The 25,483-nt window shown below is 35.8% G+C and overlaps 1 protein-coding gene across 1 annotated transcript in view; it reads left to right on the top strand.

The window, feature by feature from the left end:
* Positions 1-25,483, top strand: part of SLC26A4 (solute carrier family 26 member 4) — a 52,328-nt gene that overhangs the window by 8,144 nt on the left and 18,701 nt on the right. The window contains 10 exon segments of the mRNA XM_074268346.1: positions 119-276; positions 278-304; positions 1,600-1,764; positions 9,167-9,319; positions 9,435-9,517; positions 15,887-16,034; positions 17,769-17,882; positions 23,378-23,455; positions 23,592-23,687; positions 24,236-24,342. Coding sequence (XP_074124447.1) covers positions 119-276; positions 278-304; positions 1,600-1,764; positions 9,167-9,319; positions 9,435-9,517; positions 15,887-16,034; positions 17,769-17,882; positions 23,378-23,455; positions 23,592-23,687; positions 24,236-24,342 — 1,129 coding nt within the window.

Genomic DNA, 25,483 nt, shown 5'->3' with positions numbered 1-25,483 from the left:
TTGAATGAACAATATTTTTTCTTAACTAAGATGCTGGTTATTTGACATAATGCTGATAATAATATATAGCTATTTGTAATTCTTAATTGACTAATAACAAGTTAATTATAATTTCCAGGACCCTTCCCTGTGGTCAGTTTGATGGTGGGATCATTTGTGCTAAGCATGGCTCCTGATGAACATTTTATCATATTGAATTCTAATGGTACAGAACACAACATTACTGGAATAGATTTTGCCGCCAGAGATGCACAGAGAGTGTTAATTGCCAGTACCCCTCACTGTTTTAGTAGGCATTATACAGGTAATGTATCTTTGTGGCAAATAAACATTTAAGTCATGATTAATTTATTAAATAACAATACTGGACAGTCACCAAGATATAGTAAATGAAGGGCCAGAGTTTAAATGCAGTCTCAGACAATTAACACTGTATAATGGTATAACCCTTGGCAAATCACTTAACCTCAATTGCCTACACTGTTGGTAGAGGGGATTTCCATACTACACTAATGAAATCACAGATCCAGACCAAAAATTCTATTTGGTTTTGTACAGCTACTTTTGTGTTGGATGTGATATGGATTGTCACCAAATCACCATAGCTTATTACTGCACCTGTTTTTGAATCCTGCTTCTTACCCTTACTGGAAATATGACGGAGGGCTTGTTCAAGATTTCTCTCTGACATATTATTATGTTCTTACCATAGCTGGTATTCATCTATTCTCTAAGCCTCAATTTCTTTACCTGTAGAATGGGTGTAATATCTGTAAGTATTGCCTCACAAGATTGTTATAAGGATAAAATGATACTATATGTGAACTTTAAGGACTAAACAGAATGTCTGATCTGTGTAATCTATTAGATTTAATAGTAGTATTTGATCTTTCAAAGCTTAAAATTGCACTTCAGCTTAACATTGCAGTAAGATTTTTCAGAACACCCTTCACAAATATCAGTCATTTTTACTACAAATAGTATGGCTCAGTCATCTAGCTTTTCTGAGTCTTAGTTTGCCTACAAAATAGGGAGAATAATACCTGAAAAACCTATTTCACAGAGTTGTGAGATAACTGACATATCTTTTAATGCAAATATTTATAAAGCACTTACTATGTGACAAGTACTGGACTAGGTGCTGGGGATATATATATGTATGTATGTATGTATGTATATGAATAAAATATTCCGGATATGAGTCTGTAAAGGACTGCTAAGCAATGCTAAGCCACAAAAGACCTGTCTTAAACTTATTAATTGTCTACCATGGAAGAATCATTTAACTTTTTTGGTTATCCCCATTTTATAACATTTCCTGGGATTGTTGGAAGGATAAAATAAGATAGTGTATGGAAAGAACTTTATAAACCTAAGCAGCACTGTGCAAATACGAGCACTAAGCGAAATATTAGCATTTGGTTATCCCCATTTTATAACATTTCCTGGGATTGTTGGAAGGATAAAATAAGATAGTGTATGGAAAGAACTTTATAAACCTAAGCAGCACTGTGCAAATACGAGCACTAAGCGAAATATTAGCATTTTTTTATTTCTATCTCCAAGCAAACCATTTATTTTTCTTTCTCTCTATGTTAGTTGGTATTAGGAGGCTTGCAGATTGGGTTCATCGTTCGATATCTCGCAGATCCATTAGTAGGAGGATTCACAACAGCAGCTGCCTTTCAAGTACTTGTCTCACAAGTGAAAATTGTCCTCAATATTTCTACAAAAAATTACAATGGTGTCCTCTCAATAATATATGTGAGTATTTTTGTTTTGTTATTTTTTAATCCTGATCTCGGGTAGTTCTCTTTCCCACTATCATTATGAGGAAAGACAGGTGGCAAAGTAGATAAAAGATCAAATTTTGAATCCTATTTTCGGATGCTAGCCACATGACCTTGGGCAAGTTCCTTAATTCCTCTCAATCTTAGTTTCCTTTTTTGTTAAATGGGGATAATTATAGCATCTACTTGTGAAGACTGACTGAGAAGACACTTCCAAAATGCTTAGCAAACTTTAAAGCATTATGTAAATAAATATTAGCTATTCAGTTGCTTGGTTGCTTAGTTGATTGGGATTGGTTTTCATTCTTGAAGAGGACCAAAATGACATCTCTATGTTAGAATCAAGTTAGTGTGTCCAACTATGGCTGCTGTATGAGCTCTGCCACACATAGGTTGGACAGAAATAGTCCCTATGAACATTTAGGGCAAGTTCTTTAACTTTGTGCATCTTGCCTGTCTTTTTTTTTTTTTTTTAAATGAAAACTTTTTATTGACAAAACATATCCATGGGTAGTTTTTCAACATTGACCCTTGCAAAACTTTCTGTTCCAAATTTTCCCATCCTTCCCCCTGCTCCCTTCTCTAGATGGCAGGTAGTCCAATTACATGTTAAATATGTTACAATATATGTTAAATCCAATATACTTGCATATTTTCTGAACTACTTTAATTCTGTTTTGGTCCTAGAGTATAGCACTTTTCTCAGATGCTGGGCAGTCCTATGCCAGTATTACATACAAACAATTCTAATGTTCTTAAAAAAGATCTCGAGTGCGCTTGTATTGCCTTTTCTGACCACCCTCTGAAACACTTGCCCTGTGTGAATTCTCCATAAAATAGTCTTTTTTAGCAAGCATACATTTGACATTCGAACAATGTGGTCGGCCCAACGGAGCTACTACAGAGAGTAGTCGAAAAGCTTGGCCGTTTAGTTTGGGTGCAGGCCATGTTCAGAGAAGACCAGTTCCTCCAGGGTGAGAGCTGCTCAGGACTGTCACAAAGGAAAGAAGGGAGGAGGTGGGAGAGGGTAGAGACAGGAAGACTTAAGTAGCCTTATGCAACCATCCCGGGATATGGGAGTAGTGCAGATTTTGGGAGTACAGAGAAGGCAATGGAGTTAAAAGATGGGGAGATAGGAAAATATAACTCAATAACTGATTGTATGTGAGATGATGAGAAGGAAAGAATCCAAAATAACCCTAAAGCCCCAGACATGAAAGACTGACTAAATGGCTGAGTTACAGACAGAAATGGTGTAATCAGAAAGAGGAGTAGCTGATTTTTTATTGTTTTATTTGTCTCTTTATCTGTGCTTATTTGGTGCATTGCTTCAATAAATTGGTGATCTTATCAATTGTGGGTTTCTGGAGATTGCAACCTCCATGCTCTTATATTCCTGGTGATTTTGCCTATAATCTCAGATATTCTCTCAGGGTATCGTGTCTTTAAGGTCTCAATGTGAAAAGATCATGTATGCACAAGTTGGTTATTACCAACTTGTGTTATGTGATTGATCCAACTCCATTTCCAGTCATACAAGAAATTCTTTCATGTAATTAACTATAATACAGATATTTGATAATTATGATCTATTTATGCCCAATGTGCATCTATCCATTGTCATTCATGTGGCAGAGAGACTAGGATAATACATAATTCAGTGTGATGTAGCATCACCAACAGATTGTTAGTGTTAAAAATAATGGATTTTTGTTTCATTGGGAAGCCTGGGTGCTTGAAAACTCTTGCAGTTTCCTCAGTTCAGCATATCTACTTAACTTCTACACTGCCTAATTCTGGTTTACTCTTTCATTCTTCTAACCCCTCACTTATCTCCCTGTCATATTCTTCAGGTCAGCTTGTCTCTGTTCCTAAATCCCCTGGCTTTTGAACCCAGGATATTGCCTTGTTTATAAACTTAGGAGGAGGCCATTCGCTGATCTCTGTCCTGCCTGACTATCCAGGTCTTTAGCAGTCCAATCTCTTATGACCGCAGATGTCTGGCAAATAGAAACACTTTATCTTCAGGAACTTCATTTCAAACATGGCATGATTACAGATGCCTTTTGAACAAAGAGAAGGGCATTAAGACAAGAGTAAGATTGTGCCTACATTGGATAGATTTATTAGTAGGCTTAGTGGTTTATGTGAGCTAGTCGGAAACAATAGCTCAGAAAGGAAATGTGATGGCCAAACCACAATGTCTCTGGGACCTACTCTTATTTTCACATTTATTTTCTTGTTTCCTTTCCATACAAGTCCATTTTTCACCTGGTGTCCTCCTCTTTATTGAGATTGGATGGAAGTATTTGATCTACTCCAGTTTAATACTGAATCAGGTGTATTCTGATGTGAATCTGAAGGCCTGGAAGCCCTTTCAAAATAGCTTTGTGAGTTAGGTAACTTTGGAGAATAGAACTTTGCTTCTGGTGTTATCAGTCAGGATCATTCTCCACAGAATTCTTTTACAAATTCAAAGGAGTTGTTTCCTGAAGGAAAAACTGGAAGATTGTTGTAAGAGATTTCCTTCAGGAATGTGACTAATTTTAACTTTGTCTCTCTCTCTTTCTTCCCCTTCTTTTTTTCCCTCTACACTCTCTCTCTCTCTCTCTCTCTCTCTCTCTCTCTCTCTCTCTCTCTCTCTCTCTCTCTCTCTCTCTCTCTCTCTCTCTCTGTCTCTCTCTCTCTGTCTCTCTCTGTCTCTGTCTCTCTCTCTCTCTGTCTTTCTCTCTCTCTCTCTCTGTCTCTGTGTCTCTCTCTCTCTCTCTCTCTCTCTCTCTCTCTCTCTCTCTCTCTCTCTCTCTCTCTCTTCTCTCTCTCTCTCTCTCTCTCTCTCTCTCTCTCTCTCTCTCTCTCTCTCTCTCTCTCTCTCTCTCTCTCTCTCGCTGTCCCTCTTTCCCTCCCTCACTTCCTCCCTCTTTCTCTCTGTCTTCTCTCCCTCTGCCTTTCCCTTTTCCCCTCCCTTTCTTTTTTTCTCTCTCTTCCCCATTACTCTTTTTCTGTCTTCTCTTTTTCCTCTCTCTTTGTTCTTTTTCTTCATCCCCTCATCCCTCTCTTTTATCATGAGCTTTGTGTCCTGCAGTACTAATAGCTAAACATAATGAAGATAAAGAAATTGAAGGGGAAATATGAGACTTGAATGAGATGAGGGAAAATATCTTTAAAAATCTAATTCAAAAATACTAGAAAAACTCGAAGCAGGGTGAAAAAGAAAGATAAAGGAGGCTTTGAGAAACTTTCCTCAACAATTTCCCAAGAGAATGATTTAAAAAAAGAAGTGACTTGGCTATAACTCAAAATTACTTCTATGCCTCTTGCTCATTTTGTTTGTTTTGTTTTTGCAAGGCAATTGGGGTTAAGTGACTTGCCCAGGGTCACACTGCTGGGAATGTAATGTGCCTGAGGTCAGATTTGAACTTAGATTCTCCTGACTTCAGGGCTGGTGCTCTATCCACTGGACAATCTAACTGCCCCATTTCATTCATTCTGAAGAGCACGAGAACTGTAATTTCATTGCTATGGGGCACTTGAAGAAATATCTTTTACCAGTACCCACTATGCAATTTATTATTCTTTGAAGGTATTGGAAGGGTTAAATGACATTATCCCTAGTTATATAATTAGTATATATCAGAAACAAGATTTTCTGTCTGACTCCAAAAGTTGGTTATCTTTCAACCTACTATGCCACACTGATACTTTTCATCCTGCTCAGTATGTAAAGAAAGTCCACAGTCTCTTTTTTTAAAGTTATAGGGTTTTTTAGTTATCAAGGACTTTTTATTTCTCTTACCTTCCTGTTTCCACTGTGGAGAAAAAGAAATACAAAATCCTTGTCAGGGAAAATAAATTCTCACATTGGCCAAATTCAAATATCTTTAACTGTATCATGCTAAATATTTTTCTATGATTTCATTGTCATGAGATGGACAACATTCTTTATCATTAATCTTCTGAAACCATGCTTCAACATTATAGAATCAGAGTTCTTAAGTTTTTCAGAATTATTAATGCAGTATTATATAAAAATTGTTCTTTTGGTTCTGCTCATTTCACTCTATATGAATTCTTACAAATTTCTCTGAAACCATCTCTCTCTTTGGCTTTTTGCAGCACAGTAATATTCCATTACATATATCTATTTCAATTTGTTCACCCAATAGAGCATCTCCTGAGTTTTCAGTTCTTTGCTATTTTAGGACAGATATTACTTTTTTTCTTTGATCTCTTTAGGATAAAGGACTATTAGTATAATCCCTAGGTCAAAGGATATTACAAGTTAGTGCCTTTTTGGTATATTACTTTCTACAATGATTAGTGCTATTCACTACTCTACCAACAATGCTTCAGTCTACCTGTTTTCCCATAGCTTCTCCAAAATTTGTCATTTTCCACTTTTCATGAGTTGCTTTCTTCTAATAAATAATAATTTCCTCTAACAAAAGCCTCTAATAAATACTGACTTGGAACTTTTTTTCATGGCTATAAATAGTTTGGATTTCTTTCCTAGAGATCTGCTTGTTCATAGCCTTCAACCATTTATCATTTGGGGTTTAGTTTTTATAAATTTGAGTCAATTTTTTTATATATATCTTAGAAAACCTTATTAAAGAAACTTGCTGAAAAATATTTTCCTATGTAACTTTTTCTGCCAGACTATTGTCCAATTTTCCCAGCCTTTTCTCAGATATATTTGGAATGATCAAATTTTCTGAGTCAGAGATCTTTCGAAAAATAAGACATTACTTTGTTGAGGATAGTTTTATAATTGACATGAGAGCTGTAAGTACAGAATGCCATTTGGAAATGGGTAAGCTACGATTCCAGTTGCTTTGGCTTGATTTTGAAGGGGGCCTGTAAAACAAAGACTTATTCAGACTAAGTGAAATGAAGCACCATCTTCCACTGTTGAGTGAAGATTCTGTCTCTGAAATAACTGAGTAAAAGCATCTTGATCCATAATTCCCAAAGGGCTGACTTTGACATAACAAAGTTCTTAATTATTTTTGGGTTTTTCCCTTTTCTAATTCTTTTGAAGAGCTTGTTCCTTTCCCTTCAGGAGTGTCCTGTTTATAAAACAAAACTAGTTTTTCTTGAGCCATCTTGTCCAACCCTAGGGGAAAAACTAGTTTAAAAATGCTTTAATTCTAGTAAAGTTGGTACCTGCCTCAAAAATACACCGATCTCTTTACAGTTGACACTTGGACTTGGAATCAGAAAGCCTAGAAGGCCTGGGTTCATATCTAAAGATTCTGCTACTTACTTCCTGTGTGATCTTTACTAAGTTATTTCATTTTCTTTGGGTCTCATTCTTCTCAAGTGAGATGTTTTATCACATAGCCTTCTTCAATAGTCCCTTCCAGGTCTAACTCCTATGACCTTTTCCAGCCCTAATTCTGTGTGAATCATGGCATACTTTTTTATTAGCATATACAGATAGGATAATTTTGGAGAATGGAGACCTTTTTTTTGCATATAAATTGGCATAAAGTCATAGATAGCTAGAGCTGGAAAGGATTTGATTAAAAACACTAATTATCTCAAAGTTCCTACCATCTGTATGGCACTTTGTAAAATGTTTTCCACACAAGAATTCTATGAGTCAAGGAACACAAGTATTATCCATGTTTTTTTATATGTGGAAGTTGAGTTTTTAAAAAGCAAATTGGCTTATTCTCATTGTCCCACAGCTAATTGCAGAATCAAGGTTCAAATAGTCTCAGCACCTTCTATGGGCTAGGGCCTCTAGTCAGTTTTGTTGCTATAAAGACAAAAATTAAACAATCCTTGTTTTCAAGGGCCTTGATATATACGTCTTGTAACTCCCAGTTACCTCCTATACATACTAATCCAATTGGAATATTATGACATTTACCAAGATTATTCAGGTTCAAATAAAAGTTTTACTTGAAATATCATTCAATTGACATTATTGGGTTTAAGGTGTTTTGTGGGTATGTTTGAATCATATAAAAAACTGTCATAACCTTGTGGTCATATATGTGATCATAAATTTTACTTTGAGTCTCAAATTTTCTATGCTGTTTGTGCTGGGATTTGTGCTCTAGCCCATGGCCCCTTGTCACCAGATTACCAGTGTAGGGCTCTAAATAACACAATGGGTAGAGCACTGGGACTGGGATCAGGAATATCTAAGTTCAAATATAGTCTCAGACATTGACTGTGTGATCTTGGAGAAGACATTAATCCTATTTGCCTCAGTTTCCTCATCTGTAATGAGCTGGACAAGGAAATGGCAAACCACTATAATATCTTTTCCAAGAAAACCCCCAATGGGTTCATGAAGAGTTAGACACAATTGAACAAGGTAACAACTCTTGTTAGGACCCAGGATTCTATTGCTAAAGTCATTACTGTATAGCTTAGAAAAGATATATTTAAAATTTTTAAAAATTATTTTGAATTTCACAAATATTCATAAACATGTATATTTCTACATACAAAGAAGAACAGAAAAAACAGAAGTGTATATAAAACTGTGATCTTTAATTAGACACAGCTATTTAAAAATTTTTAAAAAATTCCTTTCAGTGTTCATTTAAAAAAAGTGTGTCATTTATACTTTTTAAAGCATTTTCACCAAATCCTCATCTCGTTTTACAGTTCTTCTCTTTCAAAAAATTTTTTTGAATTCTTCCCTGTAAAAAATTAATCATAGCTGAGCAAAACAAATACACATCTTGTTTGTATCTGAAAATGGATGTCTCATTTTGCATCTCTAGCCCCTACCTCTCAAGAGAAAGGAAGATTTTTTTATCACTGGTCTTCTGGAGTCATGGTTGGTCATTAGATGGATCAGAAGTCCTATATTTTAAAGTTGTTTTCCATTACAATGTTTTAGCCATCATGTGAATTGTTTTAACTTTTTATTCTTCAATCTATGTCAGTACTTTCAAACTACTCTGAATCTAGAATGTTAGCCATTGCTTATGGTTTAATAATAAGAAATCTGATGCATTGAGCTACCTCTGTACAATCACTACTAACACAATAGTGTATCTAGGAAAATAGTATGTAATGTGATGGCATCACAGTGCTTACATAAGTTTACAGCTTGATAATCTGTGACAAAAGGGATATTTTTTGCAATAGAAAAAAATTAGCATGGACCAGCTATTATAGGGAATATAAAGAATCTGGTAAAACTTAAAATATTACAGACCGGGAAAAAAAAAAGCAGAGCTCCTAGGCATACACGAAAAGAATACTGTAACCAAATAATTATTTTAATACATTCTGAATTGTAATTAACTTAAATGTAAAATAGTTACTAAGCAGATTGAATTGGTTGTAATAATGTTCACTGTTAAACTTTTAATACAGTTTTTAAAGTGAATTGCTTTCCTTTTTTATAGACTCTGGTTGAGATATTTGAGAACATTGGTTCCACAAACATTGCAGATTTAGTTGCTGGACTACTTACTATCATTATCTGCATGGTTGTTAAGGAAATAAATGATCGATTCAAACACAAAATTCCTGTTCCTATTCCTATAGAAGTGATTGTGGTAAGTAGAATATTTATTTACATAGATAGTGGCCATATGGCAAGAAGAGAGATTTTTAAAAATCAGAGGGTTTTTTTTTTCCCTCTCTTTCTCTATTTTTTCTGCTTTATTTTAGACAATTGTAGCTACAGCCATTTCATATGGAGTCGACCTAGAAAAAAAGTACAATGCTGGCATTGTTAAATCCATTCCAAGGGGGTGAGTAGGGTATCCTTCTTTGGCAATACTAATATGTTCATCTTAACACAATATTTTCCATTTAAACAGAGCCCTTTATTGCTTTTTAGGAGTGTGTTCCTTCAATGTCCCTGATCACGGAGGTACAAATCTAAAAGAAATATTCCCTTGTATAAAGAGTAAAGGAACTAATAATATCATCTAGACTAAAGAGAGCTCTCTTTTTTTGAACATAGCTTGTAGTTTATTTTTTTTTATTCTCTTTTAAAAGTGCAAAAGTGCAAAAGTTCTTAGCTAGAACTTGCAGAGGGTGCTAAAGCTGAGACTATTCTGGATAGCATAGTATCCTGGAAAGAATCGGAGAATCGGTTTTCAAATCTCAGATCAGCTATTTCTTGTTTATGTGACCTTGGGGAAGAAAAAACCTCTCTGAGTATCAGTTTCCCTGTTTATTTACACGACAACTGCTGAGGTCCCTCTGAGGTCTCAGTTTGTGTTTCTATGGTTTGAATTTTGCATTTAGTTCATTCTCTTTATAATCTTTTGAAGCTTATATTTGCAGCATTGAAATTTTTGGATGGCATCCACCAATTAAAATGGGGTTGATAGATATTGCTTCAAGTTGTTGTTGTGAGAAGAGTCATAGCTTAGGCATATATAGATAGATCTCTATTCTGATTTGAAAGTCTTTCATGAAGAATTCAAGTAATCTTGAAAAAGTCTCCTCATTGTCTGTGTCTCAGATAAAATTAGGGTAATAACCTATGTCCTGTCTTTCCCATTGGCTTGGTAGGAAGAATAAATGCATGGCCTACTAGCCAAAATAACCTAAGTCAATCAAATATTTGGCCAAAAATAAGACACAAATTTCTTCATAGCTGTAGAAAAACACCTAGTTTACTATTCAAGGAAGATATTCAGATAGGGGAAGGGAAATACTATAGCAGCAAAGTCTTGGTGGCTTTTGGAAAAAAAAACTCAGAGATGTTGGTAGATTTTCTTCAAACCTGAAATATGACTAGATTTTTCTAAATTGTATTATGCATCTTTCTGAAGTGCAAAAAAACTCTAACAAGTTGTTTTTCTTGAGTCTTCTAATGTTCATCCAAAACAGCCAAAATAAATATAACACTTAATAAGGAAAGAAAATATTGGCAAGCTTCTAACTTTTCATGTTTGTGGGATTTAGATCTTGCTAAATCATTCTCCTTAAAGGATTGATCTTAAGAATGGTGGTGAGGAACTTTTTCCTGAAGGAAAAAATGAGGTAGAATTCATTTGCATTCATGGGAAATCTTGCTGGAAAATATTGGATTACATGAAGCTCCATCTACATTAGTCTCTCTTTGGACCCATTTCTGTAAAATGATATGATTGGATTTCTTTCCACACCTGACATTAAAAGACTAGGAAGGACTTTTCAAAACTGTAAAGTACTCTAAAAGTTTTAAGAGTATGCTATTATTTGGCATTTGGAATATAATATCTATAAGAAAGAATTTCCCAGTGAGACTTCAGCAAAAGCTGAAAGTCTACTGGGACTAAAGGACTGAGACTGGAAAATCCTTGTGATGTAAAGTTGACCTTCCTAGAATGGGCAGGATATTTCATTTACAAGTAGAGACAGCGGATTTTCCTCCCGGTCATAGATTGACTTTTAGCTTTTGTGCTTTCTACACATATACATAAGGTTTTCAAAGGATAGCTGGAAGGTGTACTGATTGAATTGAAATTAATCACACTAAGGCTACTTGGAGTGCAGAGGGAAAGGACTTTTGAGAGAGACTGCAAGAATTTGTTGACCAGAGAGCTAAGTCTTCTCTCATTTCTCGCCTGCATGTGACAAATCACCTCAGAACTGAGACTGATGGAAGCAAAGGGAAAAAGTTTCCACTGATCCCAAGCCAAGGGTCCTCTTATTATCTGTAACACTCCAACCGAAAAGAATGCAGTCCCACCCAGTTAAACTAGTACCTGAAGGTGGAAAAAAGACTAATGCTCTTTGAGCTTAAAAGGCCAGCCAATTAACCAACCCAGCATCTTTGCCTGGCAACGAGAGCCTGGTGAGAAGCAAACAGCTTCCAAGTGACTTGCTCTACCCACTCCAGCAGCAAATTGGCCTAGATAGTTGGTTCTTGGTCTGGCTAGTCCGACAGATTTCCCAGCTGAGCCGCTAATTGATTCATCCATCACTGGAAAACATGCCCTACAGTTAACTTGGGAAGAACCTCTGGAGAGAGAAAGGACATTGAGGCTCTTCAGTTTAAGAGTTGTGAGTTGTTTTGACCACATATGTTCCTTTGTATCATTGTACTTTTAGGTTAATGTCAACATATTACCGAGATTCTGAGTGTATTTGTGGGAGAGTTATCCCAGGGTTGGGGAAAACACCTTGTAACTATTGTTCTTGCTAAGAGATTATCTGCCCGTGACTTTGGGAGTTGAGTGAAATGGGGCCTCTAGGGGAAGTCTTGTAGATATTTATCATTTAATGGAAATCCAACCTTTTGTTTTCCCTGCAATTACTCCTTATCACCAAATGATTATAGAAATTTAGGATTTAGAGCTAGAAAAGCTCTTAAAGCCCATCTGGTGCAATCCCTATTGTTTTATAGCTGAGGAAATTGCAGCCAAAGAAATGACCTATTGAAAGTCACTCAAAGGAAAAGAAAGAAACAGAGCTAGGATTCTGATTTTAAATCCTCTGCACTATTTGCTGCATTCTACATCATTATTCTTTCACCATAACAAGATGAATTTTTTCCTTCAACTCTTAATCACTGTTATCATGTTCTTCTCTTAAATCTTTTTCTTCCTTCTTTGCCAAAAGAGGCAGGTAGTTGGTACAATGGATAGAAGGTTGGACTGGAGTCAAGAACACAAGTTCAAATCTGGACATTTACTGGATATGTAACCTGGGTTGGTCGTTTAATTCTTTTCCTGCCTCAGTTTCCTCAACTATAAAATCAGAATAATAACAACGCCTAACTTACAGGGTTTGTTGTGAACATAGAATGAGATATTTGTATAAAAATATACTATTTACATTAAAAAAAAAAAAAAAAAAAAAAGAATCTTGAAGGCAGGGAAACTAACCAGAAGGCTATCGCAATAATTTAAGAGTGAGTTGATAAAGGCTTGGGTCAGGCTGGTGGTAGTGGCAGAAGGGAACTTACACAGGGATCTCTTGGAGGCAGAAAGTAGAAATTATAAGACTTGACAAGTGATGGGATATAAGGGGCAGCAGAGAGTTGAGGAGTCAAGAATGACATCTGGTTTGTGAGCCTGGGTCACTTGGAGGATGGTGGTACAGGAAAATTGGGAAAGAGGAATATAATGAATTCTGTTTTTGATACAATGAATTTAAAATGTCTGTGAGACATCTAGTTTGCAATGTTTAATAGACAATTGGAGATAGGAAACAAGGTTAAAAGAGAGGTTAGGACTAGATAAATGTTTTGAGAATCAAATGAAATAGGAGAAAGACACAGACACAAATATAGAGACAGATAGAAAAGAAGACTCGGGGAGGAGGGTACTTGTGACTTTTAGACAGGACCTGGTTCAGATACAGCAAAGGAAACTGAGAAGAAGCAGTCAGATAATTAGGAAGACAGCTAAGAGAGAGCAGTGTTACAAAAAGGTATAGAGGAAAACAGTATCAAGAAAACAAGTTTGATCAATGGTATTAAAGGCTGGCAGAGAGGTCAGGAAGTGAGGAAAGCCATTTAGCAATGAAGAGGTCACCTGTAACTGGAAAGAACAGTTTCAGTGGAATCATGGGGTCAGAAGCGAGAATGTGAAGTCAGAAGGCAGTGAAATGAAAAGAAGTTGGGAGCACTGATTGGAGAGGAACTTTTCTTTTTTGTTGTTTTTAATAATAGCTTTTTTATTTTCAAAATATAAGCAAAGATAGTTTTCAACATTCACTCTTGCAAAACTTTGTGTTCCAAAAATTTTCTCCCACCTTTCCCCCAGACAGCAGTAATCCAACATAGGTTAAACATGTGTAATTCTCTATACACATTTCCACAATTATCATATTGCATAAGAAAAATCAGACTAAAAAGGGAAAAAATGAGAAAGAAGAAAAAACAAGCAAACAACAAAAAAGGAGAAAATACTATGTTGTGGTCCACATTCAGTCCCCACAGTCCTCTCTCGGGATGCAGGTGCTCTCTCCATCACAAATCTATTGGATTTGGCCTGAATCATCTCATTATTGAAAAGAGCCATGTCCATCGGAATTGATTGTCACATAATTTTATTGCTTCTGTGTACAATGTTCTCTTGGTTCTACTCACTATGTAAAATTTAAACTAGCATATTACTTTTCTCAGAGGTACTTTTCTTCAATTGCAGTTGGAGACCTTAATCTTTTTAAGCTAGGCAACATCCATTCTGTGATTAAAAGCTAAGTAGGAATTGAGATAAAAAATGGCTTCCTTTGTCTTAATAAAAGAATTGGTCAGGGAAAGGAGCCCTTGCTACTACATCTTGAGTCATCACCAATTGTTCTGACCTATTAGACTCATTATTCTATAGGAGAGAGTGGGATTGATGACACTGCATAATTGTCTCACTTAAATAAATCAAGACAACATCCCCCTGATGTCATTGAACTTAAGGACACTTAACAACAAATAAGATTTTTAGAGCTGATAGGAGAGGAGCCTTGGTTGTGAACTGGGAATAAGGAGACAAACAACAATCTATTTATAGGATGATGTTTCTTCCTTTTTTTTAAATTATAGCTTTTTATTTTCAAAATATAAGCAAAGATAGTTTTCAACATTCATCTTGAAAATCTTGTTCCAAAATTTTCTCTCTTCCTTCCCCCATCTTTCCCCTAAGGCAGCAAGTAATTCAATATATGTTAAACATGTGCAATTCTTCTATACATATCTTCACAATTATCATGCTGCACAAGAAAAATCAGATCAAAAAAGAAAAAAAAAAGAGAAAGAAAAAAAAAGCTAGTAAACGACAACAAAAAAGTGAAAATATGTTGTGATACACCTTCAGTCTCCATAGCCCTCTCTCTGTTTTCTCCTCACATGTCTATTGGAATTGGCCTGAATCATCTCATTGTTGAAAAGAGCCAAGTACATCACAGTTGATCATCTCATACTTTTTCTTTTTGCTGTGTACAGTATTCTCTTGGTTCTATTCACTTCACTTAGTATCAGTTCATATAAGAATTTCCAGGCCTTTATGAAATCATAGGATGAAGTTTCTTTAAGGGAATTTCAGTAATCAGTATTTAGATGAAAGATACTAGTTAAGACTTAATTATGTTAAGACATAAGACTAATGTCCCATATTATACTACTATGTAGGTTTCTCCTCTGTCTGAATATTAGATCATCTCTGCAAATTTCCTGGGGAATAATAACTTAGCACATGATCTCAGAGCAAATGTGATATTTTCTTTGTCTTGAAGATAGTATATTATAAAACTGGTAGAACAAACAATCTCCTTTAATCTCTGAAACACTTGGATCATGATATGGATTTTCACAAAGACATGAATTTCTCACTAGACATCTCAGTCATTCCAATCTTTCTATGTACAAGTTAAATACTTCTCATCATGTTGTAGAAGTATGTATTAAAACCCAAGAGAATTTAGGAAAAAGGCCTTGCCAGAAGGCCCAAGTGACATGGCACTTGATGGTGTCATGGAAAGAGCATTAGATTTACAGTTAGGAGTTATTGTTCAATCATTCTCAACTCTTTGTGACCCCATTTGGAGTTTTCTTGGCCAAAATATTGGAATGGTTTACAATTTTTCTCCTCTAGATCATTTTATAGATGAGAAAATTGAGGGCAAACAGGGCAAACGAGTTGCTCAGGGCCACAAAGCTAGGATTTGACTGAAGCTAGATTTGAGATCTTTCTGACTTCAGGTCCAGCCTTTTGTTCACCTTGCTACCTCACTATCTCAGGAGATTGAGTTTCAAATATTGGCTCTAATATTGACTCATTTTCCTCATATCTCAAAAGGGGACAGTAATATTATCTTTCCCAAAGGAGTTGTTGTGAGAAAAGGTTTGCAGACCTTAAAGCACTATCTATATGTGAGTTATTATTTATAACGTTACTAAGTCCAGATTTAGTTTTTTTCAGAGGTACAAATGGGACCATAACCTTTGGGAGTCCCAAAAGAATTAAGTTTAACCATAAAGAAATTAACCTTTATGAAAAGCAATAATAAAAATAATGTGAATAAGATACAGTTTTAGAATATCCCATATTTCCATATGACATTTGAGTTATGCTTTTACATATATTGTACATGTGAATTTAGAGATTACTTGGCAAGTAGAAGAGATATTATCAACTGTAGGCAAGTGTGATGAATGCTTTTTCTTTTTTATAATCCAATAGGTTTTTGCCCCCTACTATTCCAGCAGTAAACTTATTTTCTCAGATGGCTACTGCTTCATTTTCCATTGCTGTGGTAGCCTATGCAATTGCTGTGTCTGTAGGGAAAGTCTACGCTACCAAGTATGATTACACCATTGATGGGAATCAGGTATGTTTACCCCTGTTACAAAACAACATTTTAGAATTGGACCTTTGAGCAGAATTGTAACCAGAAATTTTTGTACTTGGGGCAAAGGCCACAAATTAAACCAGGGCACACACCATGAAGCATGTCCTTGTTTTAATAGGGTACAAGGTCAGGAAAGGCAGTTTGGTTCCTAGGAGGTGGTAGAGACAGAGCATCTAGGGTACCAGGATTCTGCTATTGAGAAAACTTGTCATGAGAGTCAAAGGATGGTAGCTTCCAATTTTGACTAATTTGATTAAGTAGGTGCTAAACTAATTAAATGCTGAAGGACTAAAGCACTATTAATACTCTTGGAATCTGATGCTCTTGAAGCAAATTCAACATCTTGGGCACTTTGCCCACTTCTGCCAAATTAGAAAAATTTAAATCTGAAAAGAGTTGATATTCATCTGCCTCTTCTATTAAGAATACTATTACTAGACTGATTCTCTTTTAAATGTACTCCAATACTTATCAACTTGAGATTATTTTGAGGGACAATGTAGATATCATCATTTTATACTTTTAAGATTATTATTATTATTGTTTGAGGTGAGATGACCAGGAGCTGTGATTTCACTGGTGTAGGAAATTTCTAATGAGAAACATCCAATTACCAGTGCTGACTTATAATTTTAGAGAGTTAAATGGGACACAAGGAAATTAAATAAAAGTGTCCAGAATTACACAGTTAGTATGTTTTGAATGAGGGACTTGAACTTATATCTTCCTTACTCAAGACCACTAATCCATACTGCCTCACTTTGGGGCAAACCTGATTTTTTAAATCATTTATGCACTCAAATAATGAATAATGTGTACATTTATCATTCTTTTGAACATTTTACCTAGCTCAAAATCTTCTCAAAGTGTGTTATTTTTTAATAAGCAGTATTTTCAATGCAGCAATTTCTGTTAATGTCAAATAAGATTTAAAATGAAAGTCTTTAAATGTGCACTTCATTGGATGGAATAGAATAGTTATGGTATTCTTAGAGCTAAATACTACCTTAAAAAAAAAAAACGCAAATAAGTTTACAAGTAGTGCATGTTTCTGAAAAAAAAAATGCAGAGCAAATGAGAACAGTTGAATGATGGGTGATCACTCAGAAATCTAGTCCTTTCTATCATAATACAGTTCATGGCAAATCTTTAGCAACAGATAACTGCAGAAATGAAAGCTGCAGGTAGGCTAACAGCTTACTGAAAATGAGATGAGTGACTTGTAATAGCATAAAACTAGGTCAATGAAAGCACTATTTCCGCACAGGGTCAGTTGTTGTCCATCATTTCAGGTTTCTAAACTGGAAAATAATTGAAAATATGGAGGTTTTTCTTAGGTATCAATTCAGTTCAACCTTTAAATATCTTGCTGCTTCCTGGATACCTTCAACTATGGCAGTTCTCATTTAAAATAACTTCAATGGAAAAATGGCATGGATTTGTTGGTTGCAAACATTCAGTTTAGTTGACCTGGTTTTTATACAATAGTACTATAAAGTAGGGTGTGTTCAAATGGGAAGTATCTTTTTTCTGTTGTTTTTTTTGGGGGGAGGCTGATTTTTTTTTTTTTTTAAGCTAGAAATTTTTCAAAGTAAATTTGGGAGGTTCTGGAGGAGTTTGGCTTCTTCAAAAAAAACCAAAAACTGCTCCTAATATAGTCTCTTAAAGAATGTATTTATAGCTTTGCAATTAACCAGTCTCTCTCTCTTCTAGGAATTTATTGCTTTTGGTATCAGCAATATCTTCAGTGGATTCTTCTCCTGTTTTGTGGCTACCACTGCCCTGTCACGCACTGCAGTTCAAGAAAGCACTGGTGGGAAAACACAGGTAATGAGACTTCAGCCTGGGAAAAACAGTAGTTTGCTTTTATTACCACAAAGAGCAAGTTCAGGCCAAGCACCAACCTGAAGGGAACAGGACTATTAGCCTTTTCAAGAAGAAGTTTCCTGGTTTTTGTTCAAGCTATCTGTCCAGCTTCCTTGCCTCACACTTAGGACTTCTGAAGAATTTATTGCCTTGCTGGGATAGCCACTTTCCTGATTGTGCTGCTAGATCAGTTAGGAAAGATGCTATTTCTTATTTACTTCTGTGCTGTCGATGGATGAGGCAGCTAGGTGACACAGAGGTGGAGCTCCTGGCACCTGCGTTATGTCCACACTCAGACTCACTGGCTGTGTGACCTAGGCAAGTCACTTGTCTCGGGTTCCTCATCTGTAAAATGAGCAACCACTCCAGTATCTTTGTCAAGAAAACCCCAAACGGAGTAAGGAACAGTTGTACGCAATTGAAAAATGGCTGAAAAGCAGCAATAGCAATTATCTAGGGAAGGAGGGATTGGTAGAAACATTTCATGGTCTGGTAATTTTCTTTAATTGTCCAGGAGATTAAAAGTACTTCAGGATTGTAAATAACATAAGTATGCATATTTAAAAATATTTATTTTTGCTTTTGTCAGTTAGCAAAAGTTTTTTTTTTTTCTAAGTCCTTCAAAATTATTTGAGGTATGTGTACTTTTTACTCCAAAGCAAAGCAGTCTGGTAACTTTTATGGACTGGACTCATGCTTTCATTGCTATAAGGAACTCCTACCAATTGATACTTGCTTTACAATATATGCAATTTATAGTTGGCCCAGGCTCACTCTCTGCCTCTGTTTCTGTGATTGTGTATATATGTATGCATGCATATGCATATGGTTTATTTATGAATTGAGTCCAAAGTTACCAGGTTTTTAAACTAAGCAAAAGCATTGCACGAGATTCAGGGTGGGTCTTAATCATTCAGGAATTTTCTTCATTTTAATATTTTAGAGTTTCATTGTTTTTTCCCCTAGTTTTCATGACAGCAAATGCTATGAATTATGAATTAGAATACAATGACTCCAGAAGAAAGGAAGAAAAGTCTAAAGAGAAATATTAGAAAGAAATGGAAAGGAAGCCTTTCTATAAGAAAGAGAAGTAAAACAAAGTCATAGCATGATAAATAGCTTTAGAGCTTGAAGAGATCTTTGATGTCCTAGAACCCAACTTCCTCTCATTTTCAGCTGAGAAAATTGAGTCTCAGAGTAGTGAAGTAAACTGATTTGAGATCACTGCCTAAAAGTCACACAAAGGTCAAGAATTCATTATTTATTAAGTACCTACTATACAATATTGTAGAGCCTTAATTCCTTCATCTAAAAAATGCACTTCCTTCTTTCCTTCTTTCTTTGTTTCCTTTCTTTTCTTCTTTCCTTCCTCCCTTTCTTTTATCCCTTTCTTTCCCTCTTTCTTTCATGGTGATGGAAGGAAAACCAAATTTGCTTTTTAAGCCTCAGTTTTCTCACTTTAAAAATGAAAATAATAACTCTTTTATTATCTACCCCACAGTTTTGTGAAGAAAATATTTTTATAAATCCTCACATTGTAAACATGTTATTATTGTTTGCCTGGAGGTGGCTTTGACTTTTTTCCATCTCTTCTTATAAAAAAAGATCTTCACATTTGAGTTTGAAAATTGTTAGGGCATCTTCTTCCTTAAACTTAATGTTTATTTTTTAAAAAATATTTCCCCTACTTCTTTTGTCTCAACTTTTGAGTTTTTTATGCCTGGAATGTTTTGTTGTAACTTGGGATATGAGTCTTTAGCCTTGAGGAAACATGTAAAATAATATGGCCGAGGGAACATGTAAAATAATATGGCCCAACCCAAGAGGTAGAAAAGTTTTAAGTGGAAGATATCAAAACTGAAGTAATGAGATTTACTATAATTATTTTAGATAAAACATTCATTCATTCATCAAGAATTTATCAGACACCAGCCATGTGCTAAGCATTCTGCTAGTTATTATTAAATATGATAATTAAATTATATTATTATTAAATATGACACCTGTCTGCATGTGGTAACAAAAACAAAATTGAATTAATTCCCATCCTCAATTCTACTGGGAGAACAACTTGTCCACAGATATGCAAAGGTAAAATATATATAAAGTAATAAATATATAAATATATATATATATATGCATATAACATGTTATAAATAATATATAAAGGAGTTTCTGGGTTCTGGAAGAGCCCTAACTGAGGAGATCAGGAATGGCCTTTTGTAAGAAGTGACCCCTTAGGTGGAACTTTGAGCAGAGTTACAGATTCTAAGAAGTGGAAGAGAAGGAAACATGAGGGCACAGACAGGAGGAACAAGGCATGCTGAGTACAAGGAACCATAGGCCCTCCAGCTTTTATGGACTAAAGAGGGGTAAAAGGGAAGAATGTGAAATCAGTGTGAAAGACGGTGTCCTGCCCTGCCATTTATTAGCTCTATGATTTTGGCCAAGTCATTTCTCCTTTCAGAGTGTTGGATATAAGATTCCTTCAGGTTCTAAATATCTTTCTCTGTTTCTGTTGAAATCAGCCCATCTCACTTCCTCTAGAAATCTCTATTGGACTTCTTGGAGCTACATACTATTTCTTTTCTTTTTTTTCCCCACATACTACTTCTGAACAGAGGTCACAAAGGTCCTGGGTTCAAATCCCATCTTGAATTTAATGAATTAAAATTGTCCTAATTTTACAGGGACGTGGACTTTCATGAGATCTTGGACAAGTCACTTAAGTTTTGTATCTCAGTTTCTTCTTTCAAATAAGTTGATTATAAAGTCTGAGATCCTTTCCAGCTCTAAATCTATGCTTTTATGTTCCTATGATCCTAAATATTTCTTGTGTCTTGTGCTACACTATCAGGTATTTTGTTACATATAATTCCAGAGCATCGTGTTTCAAAGGGACTAAAAAACACTATATAGTTAGCTGATAGTAAAGCCAAAATTGCTGACTTTTTTTCTTCCTTGTTGTTACTTCTAGACTCATGGTAGCTGTCTCCACTAATAATGTCCTGAGTAAACTACCCTCCCTTTGGCAAGAGTTCTGTGAGATAATAGTGTTCTTGTAAGCTGATATCCCTTTCCACACACAGGCATGTATTATATTTAGCAATGGAAAAGGCCAAGATTCTAGGAATGAGGAATGAAACAAGCTTAGATATTGTTCAAGATTTAATTACTGAAATATATACTAAGTTCTGAGGTTTAAAGGCTGAATGCATGGACTGGGACTTAATAGACAATGTCTCAAAGGGACCAAGCCATGGTTGTGATTGCACATCTCCTGTAACAGCACCCCTTTGCTTTTTTAGGCCTGAGCTACGCAACAGCTTTTTGAATTTTATATATAAATCACGTCCTAGCTTGGCTTATATTTGTCTAAAGAACTATCTAATAATCATCAGCAAAATGCAGATGTCTTGAGTGTGCCTGGGTTTACATTTCTTTTCTTGAATCTAATGTATCGTCAAGGGTTCTTAAAGTGTCAAAAGATTTAGTGAAACTCATGATTGGCCTCTGGAACAAAAGAGTTAACAGAAACATAATTTTTATTTCTGCCAAATTGCTGGGTACATTTGTTTCAATAATGACAGCAACCATTAGTTAAAAACAAAAGACCAACGTAAGGTAGAGAACAGTTATACACACATATATCCAATCATCTCATTTGTTGATTGTTAATGACAATTTGCGTTTACAGAGAACTTTAATAACCACTAAAAACAGGGCAAATATCATCCCCATTTTTTTAGATGAAACTGAGGCTCTAGGGAATTTTTTCCCCACAATCATATGATATGGTTAGTAATTCCTCATAACAACCATGAGGGGTAGATGCTATTTATTTTACAACTGAGGAAACTGAGGTTGGTTTAGGTACACTCAGCCAGGAATTGAGGGCTTCCTGACTCCAAGCACCAGCATTCTATTCACTGTGTCTTCTCTAGCTTGCTCAAAAGGCTGAAATCCTCATTTTTCTGGGAAAGTTCAAATTCTTTCTAAGATACAAATGATTGATACATCCTTTCCTAAAAAAAGAAGGGGAAGGAGGAGAAAGAAGGGGAGAAAAAAGCATGAAGTCTCAGGGAGTGCAAGAGAAGATAAAAGAACACAAAATTGACCATCATACTGATTTCCCTTCATGCACCTCTTCTAATGTGAAAACCTGGGAAGTAGATGCCATCCTCTTGCTTTTTCCCTTTGTTGTCTTGTTTTCCTGTTTCTTTTTCTTTCAGACTTTCTATTGCTCACTTCTGCTTAGACCCAGCTGCCTAAACAGGTGCATTCCACCTATTCCTATGTTTTCAGCTTCTCTTCCAACTCTTTTTCAACCTTAAAAAAGTTTTTCAAGACAAAAAAGGTAAAGCTTTTGGAATCTTTATTATAAGAGCCCTGTCATAGTTCGCTAGTCCATAGCATGATCACTATTGTGCTGAAAGCATTGTAAGAATCACTGCTGGATGTTCCAGAGGAAGGAGACATAGTTTCACTTTATGAGCAAACAAAATTTATAGGACTCTTTGTACCTATAATATAGTTGGTAAATATTTTTTATTAGTTTGAGTGTATTAGAAAGAAAAAATTGCTCTATAAAATGTGGTTTTACTATTGTTGGGATGAAGATGATGATGATGATAATAGTGATGATGTCCAGATTCATTTCATCAAAGTGAAAGAACTCCTAGTGTGTAAGCATGGTTTGGTTAAAGAAATAAGGAATTCGGTGTAAAAACCAAGATTCAAACCCCTTTCTACTACTGTGAGACATTGGATGGGTTGCTTGGTGTTAGCCTTGGTGCTTCACATTTTTATTTTTATCAGTAAAATAAAGGTATTACATGGACCTAGGGTGCCATATACTTTATTATCTTATTTTTCAATATATTTCCATCCAATATTGACCATGTGCCTATACTGGCTGGGCACCATAGGGACAAAGATAAAAACCCTGGTCACTTTTGTCTTGGTGCAAAGTTCTTCTGACTTTATTGGCTAAAGACATTATAATAATCGTTTGTCCATTTGGGGATTTGGAGCAAGTATCTTGAAGTTCTGGATTAGAGATGATTGCAAGTAGAATAGACTGAGTCCTGTAGGATAAGTAAGAAAACTATTCCTTCTCCTAATAAGAAATCTGAGATTTGACTTTGATATTTCTCAGTTTCTATAGTTACTACAGCTTCTCTGCCCAAATGATAGACTTGTTTTTCTCCTCCATCTGTGTTTTGTGCATAATAGTAACAATAATCTTGTCTTCTTTAATAATATTGGGATGTGGGAGGGAAAGGGAAGAGTAAAAAAAAAAAAGAAAAACATTACTTTCATTCAATGCTTATAAAATAGCTTTCTTGTATAGAGAGATGCCCAGAAGGCATCTCCCAAGACTGTTGTCTGTGGTGAGTTTGGAAACCAAGCAGAAAAAACAAACCACATAGATTCATGTCAACACTCTTTTTCAGGTTGCAGGCCTCATCTCAGCCCTGATCGTAATGGTTGCAATTTTGGCTTTGGGAAAGCTGCTAGAACCCTTACAGAAGGTATGACTTGTTTTTTGGCCCATCAGTTGCACAATTTTCCTGTCATTGGTCGGCAACCGGGAAGAAATAGCAAGAGATTTAAAAATCATCCCAGCGTCTCGGTGAATAACATGGCCTTCCCTTTCTCTCTTGGCAGTCTGTCCTGGCAGCTGTGGTCATTGCCAACCTGAAAGGAATGTTTATGCAAATATGTGATGTTCCTCGTCTATGGAGGCAGAATAAGATTGATGCTGTAAGTCCCAGGTTGCCCATTTCTTCTGAAATCAGTCTTGGTTGGGTATCTGCTACCTGCCCAGTACTGAGTACTCAACTCAGGAAGGGCAGGGCTAAAACAAAAGCAGCGAAATGTTTCAGGATTCTTGCCGTATTTTTATGATGTTCTGTTTCCATTGGGAAAACTCTGAGACCTAAATAACCATAAATCTGATGCTAGAAAGTCAAAAGTCATCCTGATTACAACTCCAAAATGACCTCAGTTACTATAAAAGACATATCAAAAGGAGGACAGCTGAACCCTTTTAAGTTTTGCTGTAATTTAAACAATAATTGGAAATGCTTCCTTTGAAGGGTCACTTCCCATTTCATGCAAATAATTTAAAAGGGGAGAAAAAACAGGGCAAGATTGACAGTAATGAGGTTGTATGCATGCATATGGGTGGAGATGCTCCTTAATGTTCATGCTGTTCTGGAACTGATCTTGTTATTTTCTCTGCCACAGTCTGGATTCGTTTTTCCCCTTAATGGCTGGGATGTAATGTCTGCTTTCATGTGCTTCCCTAGATCATCTGGGTGTTTACGTGCGTGACATCCATCATCCTGGGCCTTGACCTGGGATTGCTTTGTGGTCTTCTGTTTGGATTGCTGACTGTGGTCCTGAGAGTTCAGTTGTAAGTACTAGAGAGAAGTTTTTTCTATGAACCTTACAATTGATTCCTATTTCCTGGAGAAACTAGGTCCTATTAAGTGCAGTTACTAAAGCTAGAGGATCCCTAATGTGACAAAAGATATGAAATATAACTGTTTGTGTCTCTTGGAATAGTTCTACCTATTCAATGGAGACCACTGGGATTTTTTCTACTACTTAATAGGATATTTTTTCCCCAATTACATGTAAAGATAGTTTTCAACATTGACTTTTATAAGATTTTGAGTTAAATTTTTTTTCTCCTTTCCTTTCTCTCTCTCTCCTTCCCCAAGATAGCAAACAAATCGATACAGGTTATAAATGTATAATCATATTAAACATATTTTTACATTAATCATGTTATGAAGGAAGAATCAGATCAAAAGGGGGAACCACACAAAAAAATGAAATTAATACGCTTTGATCTGTACAGACTCCATAGTTCTTTCTCAGTATGTAGATGGTATTTTTCCATCATGAATTGCCTTAGATCACTGTGTTACTGAGAAGAGAGTTAAGTCTGTCAAAGTTGATCATCGTGCGATATTGCTGTTCCTGTGTACAATGTTCTGGTTCGATCCACAGGATTTTGAAGAAGAGTTGGGGACATAGACTGAAAAAAACCCATTTTTTCAATTCTGCCAATTCTGTTAGAATAAATTCACTGCCAGCACAAGCAGTGTGTTATGTAAAGTGTACTTACTTGGAGAGAGTCTCGAGTATCACAGAAGGCATGAGTAATGGAAAATAAAACTTGTTGAGGAAAAGGTAAAGGGCCTGGAGCTCATTTCTTTTCTTGGGTTCCAAGAAACTACTATGGTCTCCTGGGCTGGAAGTAGAGATGAGCCTTCAATTCAGAGTCTTCAATAAAAAGTCTCCTCATGCCATCCCATGTGCTTGCCTCTCATCCTGGTGGCCAATGCTGCTGTGGGATGTCTTTGGCCCAGCACCATCCTTATCTCTCTGTCCAGCTTCCTCCACTTAGCACTCTACTACCTCCTGTAAGCACAGTATATTCACTATTGTGGTGCACTAAGTGGTTGCTTAGGGACCTCAAACAGCTTGTATGCCATCCAAGAGCATCATCTAATGTGCTGTTGAGAGATATACCAGGGACCAATCTA

Source organism: Sminthopsis crassicaudata, chromosome 5 (assembly GCF_048593235.1).
Source record: "Sminthopsis crassicaudata isolate SCR6 chromosome 5, ASM4859323v1, whole genome shotgun sequence".
NCBI lineage: Eukaryota > Metazoa > Chordata > Mammalia > Dasyuromorphia > Dasyuridae > Sminthopsis > Sminthopsis crassicaudata.
The sequence above is the reverse complement of the archived record's forward strand: the minus strand, read 5'-3'. Positions and strand labels throughout refer to the sequence as shown.